The 20,174-nt window shown below is 42.9% G+C and overlaps 1 protein-coding gene across 1 annotated transcript in view; it reads right to left on the bottom strand.

Moving 5' to 3' along the window:
• Positions 1–7,609: 7,609 nt before the first annotated feature.
• The window catches only part of SLC24A3 (solute carrier family 24 member 3), a 111,122-nt gene continuing 98,557 nt past the window's right edge, over positions 7,610–20,174 (bottom strand). The window contains 4 exon segments of the mRNA XM_066316688.1: positions 7,610–8,256; positions 9,224–9,289; positions 18,691–18,803; positions 19,664–19,778. Coding sequence (XP_066172785.1) covers positions 8,107–8,256; positions 9,224–9,289; positions 18,691–18,803; positions 19,664–19,778 — 444 coding nt within the window. The 3' untranslated portion in view covers positions 7,610–8,106.

The following is a 20,174-nucleotide window of genomic DNA, read 5'->3' as shown; positions in this document are numbered from 1 at the left end:
TCACAAATACCTTTGCTCAAATCCACAAATCTGAACAATCATTTCCCCCAATTCATATTGTCCACGATTTAAAGCAATATTCTAGCATATCAATATTCCAGTCTGTTACCACAACTCACTGGAGATTTTCAGCTTTGGACCAAGGCAACATCCACCTAAGGGGTCACTCTTCTTCACTGACTTTGATTATCTTCATATTGCCCCCTTACAGGTCTCCAAATCTGACCTTTTCTCTCACTTAGAGAAGGGTTAGGGCTTTGGAAGTTTCATCCGTGCAAGAAAAAAGTTACAATCTTGCCCAGGGCCTGCGGTGGTCACATAATCACTGCTGGACAGCAACCTCTCAGGAGCTCACTCTATGCGAAACTTGAACATGATACAAACCTTCATTAAAGACGGAGGCTGTACTTTGTGCAATCAGCCTTTATCTTCCTTTTTTTTTTTTTTTTTTTTTTTTCCTTTCCTGATCTAAAATTCCCCCATGTCTTTAAAAGCAGGCAAAATAAAGTCCCCTCCAATACATAGTCTATGAAAGGACTCTACTGTTGTTCCTGTTGTATTTTCCCCCTACGGTATCCCCACTGACAGTGATGATGTGACAGATATTCTTCTGACTGGAGATCTGCTCACCTCTTTGAAACCAAACCAGTGTGGTGGAAATAGGGGAGCAATGTGCTTGTGAGTGGTGGGACTGTTTTTACTGCTGGATTTCAAGGTGAGAGGTCCTTGCCTGCTGTAAATGGGAACGACCTTGTCATAAAGCTGGGACAATAAATGTTGCTTCCCCTGAGCATTAGCTGGCACATGACACCTGGTTTAGGGGGATCTTCACATTTAACCAGAGCCAATCACTTACTGTTGAAAAGAACTGGGGAAAACAAGCCAAAGGAAGATTACTTCCTTAATGAAAAGGGGGAACAAAAAAACCTCTACAAGTAATATTAAAATAATCTACTTGTGGGTAGCTTATGAAATATGAATTTGGCTATTGCAAATGGTACCTCATAATAGTGATGCATTACAAGTATTAAAAGTACAAGGAGTATTTACTATTTACATATTTCTGCTCTTATAGATCAGCTGCAGAAGCATCTTTGGATCTCTCAACGTTTCTCAACTTCTATACTAATAGAAGTTATAAGAACCATTTGAGAAGGTCTCACCCCTTTTTGTGGTCACTTAAAAGGACGGAACGATGCTTTAAATAGCTTAGTCTGCTTGGCCCCTGATCCAGGGAAACCTGTCATTAGTTTTAGGAAGGGACCAAAAGTAGGTTTCTAAATCTTCTGCCAGCATGGGGAAATGTTTTCTTAAACCAGGGGCTCAGCATTCTGTGTTTGATAAATAAATAAATGAAATGCATAAATACTGCAGTACAGAACATTCTGACCTCCTCAATGTCTTGCACATGCTTTTTTTTTTTTTCCCCAAAGCTGACTCTATATTCAGCAACAGAACTGGAATTTCAAATGACTAGCAGTAATTAGAAATATTATTGAATGTACACAGATGTATTACAGATAGGCAACTGCCATGCACCACTCATAGTAACTTGCTAAAACAAATAAAAACTTCGCTTGAGTTTATAAATAGGTATGTGTAAGACTGTCTTAAATACTCATACACTTATAGCATCTTAGCACTTGCCATGATAATTTATTCATATGCAGAAACAGATGGTTACCACAGGGCTTCAATTTAACAACAGTTAACACATATACTTTACTAGGTAAAGTGTATATATATGTATAAATATTGTATTTTGCTTCAATACAAACCTATGTTCATACATTTAAAAAAAACCCACTAAAAGTATGCCAATGAATTATATGAATTTGTGACCAAGTTCCTCAATAAAACTTCCATAGTATAATCTGGCTTCACAAAGTGTAAAGGGCTCAGGTCAGATCTAGAATCCCTCAATTACATCAATTATACTTACTGTATAACGCATGTCTTTGCACAGGGTGCAAAATTCCCTTGAGAGAGTCTCTAAATACACATGAGAAGTGTCCCCACGTCCTGTGCAGTGCCTGACTATCCCAGTGGGTTGGGGCACTTTCCAGGCAGGCAGCTTGTGCTGTTTGGAGTCAGGTGCTTGGAGGCTGATGTGCCAAGCAAGGATCTCCTTGCATTTTCTCCCATCAGCTTCCTGGATGAAAATCTGCACACTATTTGTGCTAGCCGATGCATTAATTTTGTGCTACAGAAAGTAGGACATAGGTCAGCCTTCAAAGCCAGAGGGATACAGCTTATGATAAAGTGGAAGCAAAATTCCAAATCCTGGCAACACAAGAAGCAAGATAAAATAAGGAAGCAAAGTAGGTGGCTGCTGGGTGTACAGGAATGTCTGTCCCTCGGAGAGATTTCACGGAACGTCTCAACATTTATACAGGCTCCATCCAAAGTCCTCCTGTGACACAGCATCTGGCACCCAACATCTGCCTCTACACTTGTAAAGAGAATGGTGCCTTTGTTCCCTCCCCTGCTCAGCCAAAAGCAACCTTGACCAGAGCTAAGGAAAGACTTGGTCCTCAGGGAAACACATGCCCCTGCTCTGAAAAAGGAGCAAGTGTAAACCCATGCTGGCAGCAGTAACCAGTAGCCAAGGGGCCTGTGCCCCAGCAGCCTCCTCCACTCCTGACAGGACACAATGTTCAGCAGCAGGCATCACTCCTCCAGGAACCCATGGTCTCGCTTTGCTTTCCAAGGCAAGGCACACCAATGGAAAACCTCAGCAACAAATGCTCAGCACTGGAGCGGATCTGTAACCACTACAAACATCCTCACAGGGTCAGGCATACAGTGGTGTGTTTTTCCTCAGCTGGCAATAAAAACGTTATGTTGAATTGCTGCTGTAAAATTATCATGTTGACTTTTACCACCATTCAAATCCTACCTGGCAGACGAAGATTACATTGACAAGATTTCTGTCAGGTTGTTCTGGTGTGGAGGGTTTCAAACTCATTCTGCAAGTCTATTAGAAAAACAGAAATCTATCTAAAAAATACCACAATGAAGTCATTTTTGCTACATAAATACATTTAAAAATATATTGCTTTAAAAAATTTGTGCTTTTTTTTAGAAGCCTTCCTGAAATTAGGTGCTCCTATGCAAACTTGGATAACTTGGCCTAGATGTCAGACTGTTTGAGGCCAGCAAATAATTGATTTCATAGCCAATTCACATCCTCAGGGCACAATGAAACAGACTGCCATTTCTTACCCTATTGCTTTCCCAGAAATAAAATTAACTTCTCCAAAACGCAGGAATCAAGTCCTCAGCAGAGCTTGATTCTGCAGATTCAGCCAGACAAGTGCAAGCAGTTTGGGCAGAAGTAGATGCTTTTTGGAACTGTGCTTCAGATTTGGTGCCACTAAGTGCTGACAGAGTATTCATGTCAATTCCCTTAAAGGTGTTTAGTCTTATTAATTAATAGTCATTTATCTATTCAGGTAAGAAAATAAAAAGGCCACTCACCCAAAGAAATGTAGTGTCCCCGTCCCTTCCAGGACTCAACTGCTACTAACACATGACTGACCCTACAACAGTCACAGGGGTTCTGCCCCTGAGTTCACAAAGGTCAGATTTCACTCAAGTCCCTGAATACTGAAAACTCTCTTCCTGAAACTAAGCCTTGCATTCTGCTTGGCACATCCACCCAGCACACTCAGACTCTGCAACTCCTTAAATCTGGAGTGGCTGAGGTCTTTTAAATATTCAAACTTCCACTGTTTTCCTTAAAACCATGGCTTTCAACTGATTCAGTTAAAGTTGTATCAACCTAAAAGGGACATCCTTACCAGGATTTAAGTCTCTTTTAGACTAACTTGCAGTGGCTGCTGATCAAATAAAACTTTGAAAATACAAGACAGAATTAAATTCAGGCAAGCATGGTCCACTAAGATTGATTTTAAAAATATATTTTTAAACAGAAGCTCCAGTGGTGTAACTTTGAAATAGACAAACCTCGCACTATTGCATCTCTGTGAACTTCATTGAAAGGATTAGGGTTTCCAAAAAATCTTAATACAAGAAACATTTGTCAATCAGCAGAAAGCTGTGGTTTTTTAAAAAGTTATTCAATAATACTGAATGTACATTTTATCTCACAAGTATCAATTGAAAAAGACATATAAAAGTCCCTGTTCTGACAGCAGGGTATTAAATATTACCTTACCTTAAAGGTTGCTCCACCTGCCTTGAACGTTGTTTTTTCTAAAACTTGACTGCCATTCTACCTGATTTGTTTTGTCAAGAAAACAACCCAGTCCTGCACCTCATTCTCCACAAGCACCACCATCACAAATCCAAAGCTAATCAACTGATTTAAGTGACACGACTGAGGACAGAGAGCTGGAAACTACGCATGCAAGTGGCATCACAGCAAAACCAACAAATTATGCAAGTGAAAATCTCCCATGCATACATTTCATATTGGTGTTCCTACCACAGAAAAAGCCTATTAAAAAGAGCAGCACATGAAAAACAAAAATTATAAAAAAAGGAGGAAAAAAAGGCAAATAAAAATTCACTCTTGGTAGGGACAAAAACAGTTTTCCCAGCACCTCTTGAGACCATCTCTTATACCCTCTCCTATCATTCTGCATTTGAACGACTGTCAAAGGAAGGCCATCCACATGAAGCAGATCTGAAGCCAGCCAAGGATCACATATTTATGTCAAAGTCAGAACTGCAGCAAAGCCTCTCCATGGAGAAAAAGGCTCTTTAATCTCCTTTTGAAATACTCGTTGAAGATCGTCTGAAATTGCTAGGAATGGAAACAAAAACAGTTGACTGGTCCAAGAACCAGAGCAGCCTTGGATGCAGAGGTGACCCTTGCTTTCAAAAGATGAAAACTGCAAATGAATCACAGTCATGCTAAAAATACCCAACACAAGCCAGCTTCCCCAGTGGCTCCCTGCAGCCCCTCAGCTCCCTCCTTCCCCACTGCAGCCACCCCAGCCCTAGTGGCTGTGCCAGCCCGGCTGGCTGCTGAAGCCCTGCATCTGGTGATGGCTCGCAGCTCACAGCTCACACAGCCATGGCCACAGCAGAGCCTCCCATGGGGACACTGAAGCCAAGCACTGGCTGTCCTCCAGAGTCTGATCTTGGGAGGGGAGACTCCTCTGGGAGGAGGGAACTCCTGGGAGACTCAGTCCTCTGCATGGCCCAGTGAAGCTCCGAGTATGCCCTGTACTGGAATAGAACTGTCCACGCCACTTTTGGAGTTAGCGTACAAAAAGGATGCCAAAAATTGCTGGTTTTTTTCCTCTGGGGCCTTCTGCACAGGCCATGACTATGCTAACAAGAGTAAGAGGTGCACTCTTTCCTGGCACACTCAGTCGGTCTGCTCTGTTCCAAACCAGGCTCAGACCTGATGATTTAGCTGCAAACCATCAGCATATCTGGCAGGAAGCATTGCTCTAGGATGTGCTTATCGAGCTATCTACAGCACAGGTAATGGCAGTTCAAAGTATCTTTTGTTTCTGCTTAGAACAAGCTGCTTGCAGGAACATTCTGGCAACACACACAAGTATCAAGGCAAGGTATTTCAGATTTTACACACAACACAAAAGTACAGTTACTACAGTATTTAATGCACACCAGTAGGAAAAGTTCCTAAAAAATACTTGTGCAGTTTTTGTGCCATGGGATAGGTAATGGCTATTTCGCAGAAATAGATCCAACTGGCTCCATTGGAGCAGCAGTATAAATATTCAAAATAGAAGAAACAATAGGCCCTGATACAAAACTTCTTTTTTTCCTTCCCCTTATCAGCAAGGACACACTCTGCTTAGGAGCAACTGCGTCTCACTATGAAGTGGAATTGCGTGTTTGTGGGGTGGCTTTAGTGACACCTTGTTGCCAACATCATTTAGGGAAGTATTTTAGGCATTTTTGTGGTTGTTATTATTATTATTTATCTCATTAACAACAAAAGAAACAAAACCCCAACAACAGGAAGGTACAGTGGGCGTCCTGACATAATAGGATGTCCCGTGGGCACAGGTACGAGAAGGCTGCTCAAACCTTGGCTGCAAAGCTCAACAAGCAGCTACACAATTGCTTTCCAGGATGAAAACTGCTGATGCAGGCTCTCTGTCTCTGCTGTCTGACCTGGGACCCTTCCATCTTCTTGCCAGGGATCCACCAGCACGCACTGTTCCCTGAGTGAGGCCAGCAGGACATGGCTTTTTCCACAAGGACTTGGCTGCCACGCACAGTGCAAGAGCTGCCACTGCCTCCATGTGTTTCGTGTAACAAGGAAAACCAGCTGCTGAGCTGAAGGGAAACCACAGGGGGTAAATATTTTAATTTACAACGTTTTACCCAAAGAAAATCAGATTGAAAAACATCAGTTCCAAAAGTGCAAATGAAATAAAAATTGGCTTTTCATCTGTGAACAGAAGGTGGCTCTCTTCTTTTTTCTTTTAAAGCGGAACTCTTTCTTTTCCTGCTATAGTTTAGGGTTTGGTGTTTCAGGATTTTTCCTTTCTTTCTGTTATTTAAGATTTGCTGTACCTTTACTATTATTTGCCACTGTTTGTACCATAGACAAAAACATTCATCTAGCTGGTAGTCTCTTAATACATTTCACAGCAGAACATATACAAGAGGAAAAAACATACCAAATGGATCAGAAGTGATCAGTGCTTGAAGTAAATACAAGAGCCACAGTGGCAAGAACCCACAGTATCAATACATACAAATGAAGCAGTGATGGTGTTTCTCAGGGGTGGAATCTGCCTGCATATTAATACAGAATTATACAAAATCTAGCAGAGATATTGGAACAAGGAATAGCTAAATTTTCACAATAACTTAAGATCTGTGAACAAGTCTCCATTGAAGATATTCCACATTTTAAAATGTGCCATCTCCATCTGTGCCTTTCTCCCTCCCAAAAGGAGGGGTGATGAATCCACACAATCTGTTATCAGGTAAGTTCAACTGCTTAAGATGACAAATATCTGGCCAGGTCCAGTGTATTTTTTAAAGAATGGCAAATTATGACTTCAGCAACTATGTCTGTGCAAAATATGCCTCTTTCCTCTTAAAGAAACCAGTGTTTGTAACTCATTTAGAAAAAGTTTTCACATATGCTTATGTCCTTCTCAAGAACAAATAAGACATGAACTATTGAATCCCCCTGAAACATGAAATCTGATGAAGCAGAGGAATTTCTGACCCTCCATTTCCATGTGCAGACCATTAAAAACCAGGATACCTCCTCGGTAGCCCTCCTCGGCTGGCAATCAAACTATTGCTTGGAAATAAGAAACAGCCTAGTAATAAACTCCAACATTCATGGTAAAATGATAGCAGTGTTTACCCTTTGAATCCACATTTAGCTTGCATGCTTTAACAAACCTGTCCAAGGTTAACTATTTATAGTAAAACGTCATCAGTTTTTTTCCTTGACAATCTTCTTTCATCCATTCTTATGCTGAGTACCTTGAATTGCATTTCCATTTTACACTGCTCTGTGGCCTTTGGATTGTTACAGCACTCAGAAGGAGAAGATGCAAGAGAGGACGCTGATCTCTGGCAAGTAAAAAAAAGAACAAAACCAATACCCACCCACCCCCAAACAAACAAACAAACAAACAAGAAAACCTGCAACCCCAAAACTAAAAGCTAAAAACAAACAAAAAACACTCCCCACAACCAAAAAAAATTCCCATTATTCTCCTTGAAAGTCAACCTCCATATGATGTACCTTCTTCTGCATTGTAGCAATAGTCTTAAGTCATAAATTAATTAGTCTTCCATCAAATAACTTAAAAAAAGAAGGAGTTGTAGCAGACCAGTTTTGACTGGCTTAGTGCCAGTTAGCAGCCAGTTCATCTTGAGTCCCAGTCACACTGTTCAAAAACTGAGCTAGGAAATCACATGGATGTTGAAAAAAACCTCTTCACATCGATGAAGGATTGTTTCAGGTTGTGGGGGCCAGGGAGAGGGCAAACCTAGATGGGCCACGGGTCCAAACAGTGAACAGGATATAGGTCACGACTTGGAGGTGCACTGCATCCAGGAGATGCCAGCCATGGCTTGTATTGCACAGGTAAAAAGGAAGCTCCTCCCGACAGTCTGTCACCTGCATTAGTGATCTCTGCACATTGGCAAGTTCACAAAAGTGAAAACATTGAATTCTGTCATGATGGAGAAACACAGGAAGATGCCGTAAAGGGAAAGGCACACACACCCTAGCTTCTTATCCAGTTTCCATTTGTTCATGTGGACACCAAAAACCTACAATAAACACAGAGTAAGCCACCACAGCAGGAACATTTTGAATAAAGTGGTAAATCCCCTCCTCAGCTACAGGAGCCAAAAGAGGGCTGTCCCCTTACTGATGATGATTAGTTGGAAGCAATCACAAACTGGACTAAGTGAGCTGAAAACCCCAGCTCAAGTAAATCAGAGCAGCAGTCACAGAAGCCACCCTGATTTACATCACCTCACCTTAGGTTTCTGCAGTGAATTTAATTTTGGCAAGAACAATCCTATTTAATTCAATCAGAAATAGATTTAAAGGCCAGGTTCCATTTTTTTTTTTTAAACCCAAAATACTTCATGTGCTCCTCTGCATCTCAGTCTAGAACCACACAGTTTGAGACTGCTTGACTTTGCATAGTTTGCTCCCACCAAAGATTGAAGTCTTATGTATGTGGGAACTGTGGGAATTGTGTTGGTGTGCATTGTGAAGGACACCCCCCAATCTCAAGATTTGGAAGACGTCACATCATTCCCCTTCTATCATTTCTGGGAAAGGTCAGGCAACACCAAGTACTGATTTCAACAGAAACGTTGTCAGGCAATGTTTTTTCTGGAGTGCACTGTATTTCAGAAGGATCCTAGAGAGGACGAAGCAACCTGCTCAGCATTTTCTCTGCATGTCTCACAGGACAATGGGTCTCATCATGCATCAAGGGACCTGCTTCAGCTCTAGCATAGAAATACGAGTGATCACTAATGACTCTCCCAGGCTCCTCCCATGGAAAACACACAGGCAGGAGTGCCATCCCATAGGAGTGACAGCTCCTGCAAAGAGCAGGATCAAGGCCTTATGAAGCTTTCAACAGTAGGGAGCACCCCTATCCTGTAACAACAGACTCTGCATCCACTATTTCAGCTGGAGGTGAGAAAGGAGCAGGTGAAGAAAATGTCTATAAAAATCCCTCTTTTGGAAAAGAAGAACAAAAGACTATATACATACTGTGACAAAAACTGATGCCAGCAGGAGACCAACAGAATAGATAAGTCCTCTGCTGTTTAACCGAATCTGTAAAAGAAGGAAGTTTATCAAACCATATCACAATTTCAAACAATATTCCTCTCTGCTTATATTTCCATAATCCTAAACTGCTGAGGCTGCTAAACAGTGGCTTGCAAGTGATAAATGGCAAGTCAGATCATTACATTGTAGATAACTTTGTCTACGCCCTGTTTTGCCAAAGAAAGACTGTTATTAGAGGAGCATCCTTAGAACCTGACAGCGTTTCACAGAATTCCACTTCCACGTGAGCTTTGCCATCCCTTGTACTATTATAGCATGACATTTTCTAACTCCTATATGAATCCTGTAAGAACAAACTGGGGAAAGGAAATTTTGTATTCAGTCACCAATTAATGCTTCACAGTGGGGGATAATAAACAAGGACAAGTGTAAGCGCCTGATTTCTTCCCTACCCTTACTCCTCTTGGTGAAGGGAACAAGTCAGTAATCTCAAAACCAGAGCTTCAGGTGCTGAAAATTTGTCTGTACCAATGCATAATGGCACACTAAGACAGGCTGGAGCTGATTTAGCACTGAGGCAGATCAGACAAGGAGATAACTTACTGCCTGCAGGGCTGTGTACCAGGCTCATCACAGGCTCTGGTGCAGCTGTTTCCATGGCAGAGCCCCAGTTACAGTCACTGTCCAAGAGAAGAACCAAGATATAGGTCCACAAAGCTGGGAAGCCATTAAATGGCCACTTTTAGAGGCTTTGAGTCTAACCTAAGGAACTCACCTGCATCTTTAAGGCCCAAATACTTTTTAAAACATGGCTTTTGTGACACATAAACCTAATGTTACAAAGGAAGGCTACAAGGAGTAAAGCAATCTCTCCAATCCTGCTCCTCAGCTGAGACCACACTTCTCCTTGGCTTCCCATCCTTCTCTTTGGGAACTTAATTGTTGTCCTTTTGGGCATTTTTATATGACCTGCATCTTCATCATCTGCAGCATCATCAGGGGACCACTCAGTGGAGTCTCTCAAGGCACTTCTCCAGGAGCTACTGTGTGGAGGGGACATCCTTCTAGGGAGGGTTGGCTTCTCAGTACTCCCATCCTTCTAGTTAGATTATAAATAATCCAATTTGTAAGAGAAGTGGGTATTGCTAATGTGACAAGCAGCACTACAATTTTAAGAATGCAGGAATGCTGATACACTTTTATCATTTTGCATCTCAGCCCAGAAATCCTTTTCACCCCACTTTGCTCCTAAATCCAGAATAATGATTTAGCTTCACTCCCCCAGGGACCACTGAGGGGAGAGTTTGCCTTTACAGTCAGAAAGGATGATCGATCCCAACACTTGGAAACTCTGAGCCTGCACTGCATTCTGCACACCCAGAATCTTCTAAGCTAATCCCTGCTGCCTGAGCTTTGCTGTTCCCTTCACACTTATTAAAATACCAGCTCATAAAAACGGTACATTTTCCTTCCCTACTGATTGTCGACACCATAAAAAAGGCTACAGCCATGATGATCATTTTGTCTGAAAGGTGCTGGAGGATTTCATTAGCATGAATGTGCTGTAAGAGTACGGATGGAGAGCAGAACCATTACATTCCTATGGCTACTACATGTTAAATACAATATTCTCATCAGACTGCTCAAAGAAATGGAGGATTTGGATTGCTTCAGGGCATGAAGACTGATTTTGGGACTGTCTGCATAACTGAAGATGTCATGATCCCACTGCTAATGTAAACTTCAGAGATGGACCAGCCTGCTCTGTTTCAGTCACTCCTGGGCATCCACTCCTGCTCTCTTGCTTCCGCCCGCCAGAACATAATAGATAACCTGCATTTCCATTATAATAAAGTGAAAAAAGCCCTACACTAACTCTGTGTACTAAAACTAAAATACACATTTAAAGCCACCTTCCCCACTCTCCCAAATGAATAGCAGCTAGCTAGGAAAGAAATACTATTTTACAATAAATTCCTGTCTGGATTTTGGTCAGGAACTTTGTTTGACCAGTGCCAATATCTGTAAAAATTGTCAGTATAAAATATATCAACTGGAAAGTAATCAACAGGAAAAGGAAACAAATGAAGAAGATGGAATTATTTTAGCATGGAAAATGTCTGAATTTAACCTAAAGCGCAGATGCTGCTCCTCAGTTACAACTTCATCCTCCATAAAACAGCAGAGCATTCCAAAGGCCTCTGTGTCTAATATGCTCAGGACAGTGCTTTGAAAGAGAGGTGTTTGGGGCAGCTACTTCAGACTATCTGCAAGGCTCTTCCTTGGAGGTCATTTAGGGAAATAAAAGATGCTATTAGGGATAATTCAAAAGCAGAAAATGTATGCTAACTATTTACAGCAGCTTTACCAAAGTAAGAACCACACATATCATGCTGTTCCTATGTGGGCCAAGCAAAGGTGGCAACCCCCCTCTGCAGTGTGAGAACCAAGTTCCCCTCGCAGGGTTACTGTACCAAAACTGTTAACTCCAGGTTAACAGTTCTCAGCTTGGGATTACCATGTTCCTGGCCTGGTATCTAGCCCAGCTCTCACTGCTGTGCAAAGCAGAGAGCTATTAGTTAACCTAAATAACAATAATGTTCCTGGCAGCCCTGTCACATATTTTAACAGGCATCTGTCTACTTCAGAAAGTGACCCTACAGAAACATGGGTGGTTTTCATGCAGTGCTGCTGAGAGTGAAATCCAAACAAGGCAGAATCCCCACTGTTCCTGCATGCCTTGCTCCTCTCACTGTATTTCTCTGTTTACCTGAAGAATCCTTCCACTCTCCCCATGTACCAGAGGCTCCTGAGGTGAGCCTGGCCACTTGTGCCAGGCAAGCTATGCCTCCTGCAGGCCCCTGGCAAGTCCTGTAGTGCTCCCTGCAAGCCAAATCCACAGGAATGTTGGTGTGCACAAGGTAACCCCACAGCACTCCAAATCCAATTCATTTGGAATTACACCAGGCACTCATCTATGGAATCCCTCTCCCAGTCATCCCAGGGCAAGTGTGCTTTGGGAACAGGCTTACATCAATGTCCACTTGTTCCAACTGTCCTTGTTTCCTGTTTGCTTCTCGATTGTTTTATAGCCCTTTCCACATGTGGTTTCTGTCCTTTTCTGTCCCTTTTCTGCCTGCTCCATGGCAAGGAGGTGCCATGCATACATCACCTCCCGGTCTCAGTAGAAACATCTGGAATTCTTCACACCTTTTCCAGTACTTTGAGCTCACCAGCAACACTTTTTAACTCAAACTTTTTCTTCCAGCTGTGATGTGTATCTAGTTCAGCCAAATGAGTTTCCTGACAAACCCTTTCTTTTCCTGAATTTGACTTTGGACTACCCACTGCTGTTTCACATATTTCCCATCAGTCTACAGCTCTGAAAATACAGATTTAACTGATTCCACTCCTCTGGTAATCATCAGCCTACCCCATTTCTTATCATGACTTTTAACTATGAGCACAGAAGCCCAAAAGACGCTGAATTTTGAAACAAAAGTTTAAGAAAAATGTGTCCTCAATCTGTCAAATTATGATAGAAATGAATTAAGCAGCCCTCTCATGGGACGAGTGGCATTTCCTGCAAGAGGCAATGGAATACATTTCCTTAGGGTATGTGAAAATGTGCAAGTTCAGGGAAAACAAGAGCAGTAAAGCATTCAGAACTCACAGTAAGGGAGGAGATAATTTCAGATTTGGGCAAAGACCAGAGAAAGAGAAAGAGTCTCAGCTGGAGTCATCTTAATTGTAAAAGGAAAAGCCCAGTCCCCTGTTCATTTAAGAACAGGAAATGCCTCTTCCCCAAGAGATAACTGTCTGCTGAAGAAGTACTCCCTCATATTGCAAGGAGGAAAAATCAATATTCCCAAACATGCCTTTGAGGACTGTTCTGGCTGATCATGCACAGAAGGCTTGCACATTCAGTCTCCTCTGTTAGAGTTTGAGGAGGGCCACCTCCCTGCTGCTTGTGCAGCAAATGCAAAGTGGCTGCCACCAACTCCAGCCATTCCCATGCTGCTGTGGCAACCAAGGCTGAAACTAAACAGCAGAGGAAAAACAATGGAAATAAAAGTTATTCTATTCTTGAGTTCTTTTCTGGCAGCTGCTTAAGGGAAAACAAGGAGCTATTGCCAAAACCCACACTGGTTTTGCTTCAGGGCCCAAATATGACAGAAATTATCCCAGTAAGGAATTTCACAAGGGCTATGCTTTGTTTCCAGTCCCTCAGCTGAAAAAGCTGCAGGTCTTCTGTATGCCTGGGTATCTTCCTCCTTTAGTGTCTCTGCCTGGCAGTGGAAATTCAGTCTAAATCCTGCATTCCCAAGGTCTTTCCAGGAGACAGCAGTCTCAGCAAGCTGGAACTTCATTCATGCATTCTTGCACGTTTAAATGGAATTTCCTTCTTAAACCTGTTTTTAGACTCCTAAGGAAGTGTTCCTGTTTTGCTCTGTATCACAAAATTCAGTTTGCAGAGGGTACATACCTGGAGTGCTGGATGTAGCCACTCAGGGAATCACACAGGAGATGCAGGAGTTATGACTCCCAGAATTGTAGGAGGTTTGGCAGGCACACTTTCGCTCTACTTCAATACAATCATCCCAATAATCACTCTAATGAAGCCAGGGAGCCAGCTTTGTCCTAATGTACCATTCACCCTGGGAACTAGGCCAGTGAAAATCAACTGGTCAGCGAGGAGCAAAGCAGTGATTCTTACCATCTCCATGCTTGCTTTGCAAGCATTTGCTTCCCTCTGGATTCTGTGATGCCTAAATATGTTTGCACTGGGATTATTCCTGCTGTTTCAAGTTGCTTGTTTGTGTGGAAGGAATGTCAGGTCTCTCAGACTTCTAATGTACTGTCAAATTTTGCTGAAACTGGCTGAAGTTATCAGGCTGAGGAGCAAATTGCACTGACATGATTACAACTCCTAAATGCTGACATGATGAAATAAACCTGGCTCTTTATCTTTAGGCTAAAATTCCTGTTCTCTAAAATACTGCTGGATGATGTCTGGTTTACATGCAAAAAAATATTCCAGAGGGAAGTAACTGGTTGGACGATATGGAGCAAACATCCCTCCACTCTGCATATGCCAGGTACACTGGAGAAGGATGCTTACTGGATTAGAGAGTCAGCAACATGTCCAGGACTCGGTGCTGGAAGAGAGGAGAAAGTGAACTCTGTCAAAGGCCTCTCAAGGTGCAGAGGGCTGCTGCTTTTCCCCTAAAAGCCCTGCTGGCCTGACAGATTTGTTGCACACATAACAGAAGGCCACAGCTGCTGCAGGATGGTGGCCAAGTGAGCAGTGGTGATGGAAGCTCCAGTGGGAAGCACAGAGGAAGGCAGAGTTAGTACCTGGACATTAATGAGTGCTCAGAAGCAAGGACCCTTAAGATAATAAACATATGGTCTTGTAAAAATGCCAAGGGATCCAATGTAGAAAGTTTAATCCTGAATAGATCTGCCTTTAATGGGAAAAACGTCAGTGGCTTGGTCCAAGCCAGGAATTCTGGATCTGACACCTGAGCTGAAAGCAAAGGGTGAGGCACTTGCAGCATAACCACATCCTAGGGGAAGATGTTTCATTTAAAGCAGGAACACAGAAGGAAAACCTCCTTCTCTAAACCAGGTGACAGATGCTTTCAAGATGCAGCCTGAGAATCATGAGATGGTTTTCCTTCCCCTTCTTGTAACAAGGAAGGAAGAATAAAGTAAATACCGAGCTGAAGCATTCACTGAGAATAGGGCTGGGGAAGGGGCAGTCAGAAGAGAGGCACTCCATCAAAATGCGATTTAGCAACCCAGCACCAAGACAGGTCTCCAGAGATTCACAGCTTATTTCCAGTTCTGCCACTCACCCACTGTGACTCCAGCAAGTGCATTTGTCTCTCTGACAGGTCCCCCTCTCACTCTTTTCCTGACTCATTCTGCTAGATCACAAAGTTGCCTTTCCCCCCTCAGACACTATCTCACCCAGTGAGCTTGTTTAAACAAGTCCCAATTCCATGTGAAACCGCTTCAAATGACTGAGGAAGTGCCAAATGGCCGTGATCACAGGGCACCAGGCTGCCCCACACATATGCACACACAGCACCAAGAAGGAGCCAATCTTCTCCTTTACTGCACAGTAATATGGCAGAACTCTACACCAGGATTAACAGGGAGCAAAATCTGTTCACGGGGGATTCTGAGGCAGGCAGCCTGGAACAATATATATATGTACAGATTTTATGGATATATGAGATATGGTATTAGAGATATTAGTATGATATTAGAGATATAACACATCCCAGAGAAAGCCCTGACTGTTTAGAATACCAGAAAAGAAGGGCTGGAGGGGGCTTCTAGGAGGCTCTTCTGCATTAAAATTTGCCTTTAAAGACAGCCTCCACAGAAGATACTACAGCTGATTTATTAAAATGTGTTTACTTTCAGCAGAAGCTTAACTTTGCAACAGTCCACTTAACACAGAACATTCTAAGGAGGCAATCACAGATTTGGATCCATGCCAAAATAATCATGATCAAGGCAGGCCCTTTTTGTCTTCTACGCATCTTTCCCTGCCTCTGCATGAAAGTCAGGGGCATCAAGACTCCTTTGAGGAGTTCCCCTGTTGGAGGAGATACTAAAGAGAAACATTTGGGTCCTGCCAAACACCAAAGGAGCAATACGAAATCCTGCACTATTAGCTCAGAAATCATCTAGTCCTTCTGTCTCACGGTGATATTCAGTGGACAAACAGGCTGGCCTGAGCCCTCAAGCCCCAGTGCAGTTGGCAGGGCCTGCTCAGGCAGGCAGCCCAAGGCTCAGCCTGACAGACCTCAGGAACTGGAGCTCCACATCTGCTGCCCTCTCTGACCTGGGTGCCAGGGACCATGGCCACACTCCTGGAGCAACAACCAGCACCTTGGAGCTCTAGGCATTGTCACCAAGGTACAGCTGACTCACCTAATGCCAGCCTTTGCTGGCAACTTACTAATACTTCAGAAACTAATTGCTAGTAACAGGGTGGTGAAAGGGGGCTTGCTTTGTTTTGAAGTGCAGTTTCCCAAGGATTTGGAGAGAAATCCAGGAACAGCAAGTGAAAACTGATGAAAATCTCTTTTGCTAACTGTGGGGCTGTTTCCAGGACTCCCTTTTCCAACCATGTGATCACACTGTACAATGGTCATTTTGGGTGTGCAAACAGTAGTGATACTGTTATGCCTCCATGAAAGCTGGCTTCTGTTCAGCCACTTGCTTTCATCCTTTTTCACAAAAATATAGGTGAACTACAGATAAATTGCTCATTAAAGAAAGGGATTTTATTCCTGCAGCACTCCTATATTCAAGAAGAGGGAAGATCTGAGGAACTAAAGGCCTGACCCTGACCCCTGGGAAAATGACGGAGGACATGATCTTGGGAACCACTTCTAAATACACAAAGGGCAAGATGTGTATACTTATGGAGGGGAAATCCCATTGAGCCTGTCTGACAGCCTTGTGTGACAAGGGGGACTTGCTGGGTGAGGGGAGTGCAACAGACATTGGCTTATGTTGACTTTAGCAAGGTTTCTGGCATTCTCTCAAACATCCTCGGGGACAAACAGAGGAAGAACAGCCTAGAAAAGTGGACAGCAGAGTAGCCTGATAACCAGCTAAAACACTGTGCTTCAAGGCCAACTGGGGACCAGTCTCTAGGTTTTTACCCCAGGGGTCAGGACTGCTTAGTGTCTTTTTTAATGAACTTGACAATGGGGTGAGAGCAAGCTCAGCAAGTTCACAGCCCACACAAAACCAGGGAAGGTGGCTGATGCTCTGGAGGGCTGTGTTGCCATACGGAAGGAGTTGGACAGGCTGGAAAAATGTGCAGGCAGTAAACTCATTAACATCCATGAAGGGAAATGAAAAGCCCTGCACTTGGGAAGGAATAACCACATATCGACATGGGGCTGACAAGCTGGAAAGCAGCTTGGCTATGAAAGACCTGTTGATCCTGGTGGACACCAAGGTAAAGTCAACAATGCACCCCTGTGGCATGGAGCACCAACAGCATCCAGGGCTACATCAGAAGTGTTGCCAGCAGGGAGAGGAAGATGATCCTTCTCTGTTCCCATCTGGAGTGCTTGGTCCAGATTTGGGCTCCTCAATACAAGGAAGATATGGACTTCATGGAGCAAGTCCAGTGAAGGACCACAAGGAAGATTTAAGGGATGGCAGCATCTGACTTACAGAGAGGCTGAAGGAACTGTGAGTGTTCAGCCTAGAGAAGAGAAGATTCAGGGAGATCTTAGCAATGTGCATAAACACCTGATGGGAGATGACAGAGAAGGTGCAGCCAGACTCTTCTTAGTGATATACATTGAAAGGACAAGAGGAACTACACAATTTTAATTACAGAAATTCCAAAATAATAGAAGAATGCTTTTGACTGTTAGAGTGGTCAAATAACAGAGGAGGCTGTGGAGAGTGGCTGTGCAGACTCCACCCTTGGAGGTACTCAAGACCCAACAGAATGAGGTCCTAAGCACTCTGCTCTAACTGACCCAGCTTTGAGCAGAGGGCTGGGGACTAGACAACCTCCAGAGGTACTTGCCAAGCTCAACAGTTCTCTCATTCTCCTGCCTTTTTAACTTTGCACTCACTCAGTGACTGTATTCAGCAGTCTTCCCTCTGCCTTATCCTGCTGTTTAAGTGGTGTCCAGGTAACAGCAATAGCCACAGCAACTTCCCTCTAGAACTCCGTGGCATCTCCTGCTTTTCCTTCTCAGAAGGAACTTTGCAGCAACTCTGGCACAGGGCTTGGCTCTTTTTTCACTTGGGAAGTAAAGGATAAGTTCATTGGTGTTGGATCATTTTAAACAGGAAAGCTCTGCCGAGTTTCCTGCTGAAGGTCATGCTCTGAAACATCCAATTATTTAACAGTTTCCTTCACTTTCCAGTGTGCTTACAGCTCAGTAATGCCAGAATTTTTCTTAGCAAAAGCCTTATGGATCTCATCTATATTTTATATTTCACCTGTGTGTTTATCCCCTCTGCCTTATTAAAAGCAGGGTAATTGGACTTGGAATTACTTGGAATTGGACAGGGTCATTACGGACTCTGTATATATATCTCTTGAATATATATCTTGGAATATATTCAAGAATATGAAAATCCACTGCACTCTAATAAGCTAGTTTATTTCAGCACAGACTTCTGTCTTCAAGGAAGTAATGGGAGTACTCGTCCTTGAAAGGATAGGAAATGTCCAGTGACAATTAATTTCTAATCCTTCCATATGGTAACAGAAAAAATTACCTGTTTTTTCAAATAAAATCCACAGAATTTTTTGACTTTTATTTTTTCCTAGATAGATGCAGCTTATTAAAAAAAAAACAAAAACCAAAAACAAAACAAACAAACAAAAAACAAACAAAAAAAACCAAAACCAAAACAATAATGTGAACAAATGTAGGACTTACATATGATCCGTAATTCACTGCTAGGGTCTGCAAAGCCCATGGAAGGCCTAGGCCAATTAAAATATCAAAAACATTGCTTCCAATGGAGTTGGACACGGCCATATCTCCCATACCTGCAGGAATGGAAACCACATACACTTAGACATGTCTAAGAAAAGCCTTGCTGCTTTAATCTGAGGCAATCCAGGCAATTTCCACTGATTAAGTCCAAGATTTATGGAAGATGCCCCTCATTCCCTCTCTTCTCTCTGCCCACCACCATCATACAAGGCCATCAGGCTTCAAGGGGCAGTCTGCTCTCCCTTCCAGGATCATCTGAGAATTCCCCTCCACTAATCCTCTGCTGCTGAGGGGACCCACCGTGCTGGCTGTAATCTGCCAGCCCTCTGGTGCCATGTTCAGGGGGGCTTTTGATGCTTTACTATGACCATGACATGTGAGTTTCTATACAGAACTGATTGCAAAAGGTCTTTGAGTCATCTGTTCAGCAGCTTCTTATTTCAGCAATAAGCCGCTGTTTTTGCTCCCCAAAGCAGTACTGGCTACTTGCTTTTCCTCCTAACACACCTGTTGGCTGGGGCCACAAGTATGGGGGAGCTGCTTTCCTTAAAAACAGTAGTATCTTCCAGTCCTTATGAATGTGAAGAAAAGCTGGAAGGTAACCTGAAAGATTCTTATGCCAATAAATAGTTCTATACCACTGATATTCAAATTAAGAAAATTACTGTGATTATTGAGGAAGGCTTGAAGTTGACAATACTGCCAGAACTTGTTCCACACTGCCGTTGAGAACCTATTAACTGCTTTGCAATAGCAGCACAATTTATTTCCTTCTTTGTTTTTGTTTTAAATTCCAGGCTCATTAAAAGAGCTCTGTACACTCTCCTGTTGAGGAAACATCTGTGCTACCTGAAGAGGAGGAGAATGTCAGGACACACTTCCACAGGAGGATGCCATCCCTGCGATGGCCTACCTTGCCTGGCCACGATAAGGCTTGCCATGCAGTCTGGCACACTGGTTCCTGCTGCCAAGAATGTAATGCCCATGATCACATCTGGAATCCCCAGTGTGTACCCAATGATTGTCACCTAAGGAGAGGAAATAAACTGTCAAGCTGTTTACAAGAATTAAGACCTGAGACAGACCAACTTGGCCCAAATCTGGAAGATGCTGTGAGACAGCAGTGCAAACTCAACACTCAACATTTCTTTTAAAGAGAGGCAGTGACAGGCTTTTTTGATATATTCATCAACTAGCACGGGATAGCACTCATCTGCTGTGTACCCTCTCAGGTTAGTTGTTCCATACATTTCATCCACAGTTTTCCTGATACTAACCTGGAAAAGAGACTACATGGTCGCTCACTACCCTGAGTAACTGTCTCTTGATCTTGGATTAAGTTTGTAAACATTATTATATACAAACACTAGCTAAGCAGACACAAAACCACCCTATGGTTCTGTTTCTGCAGGAATTTGACTGAA

This window comes from Sylvia atricapilla, chromosome 3 (assembly GCF_009819655.1).
Source record: "Sylvia atricapilla isolate bSylAtr1 chromosome 3, bSylAtr1.pri, whole genome shotgun sequence".
NCBI lineage: Eukaryota > Metazoa > Chordata > Aves > Passeriformes > Sylviidae > Sylvia > Sylvia atricapilla.
Note: the sequence above shows the minus strand (reverse complement) of the source record. Positions and strands in the feature narration are given on the sequence as shown.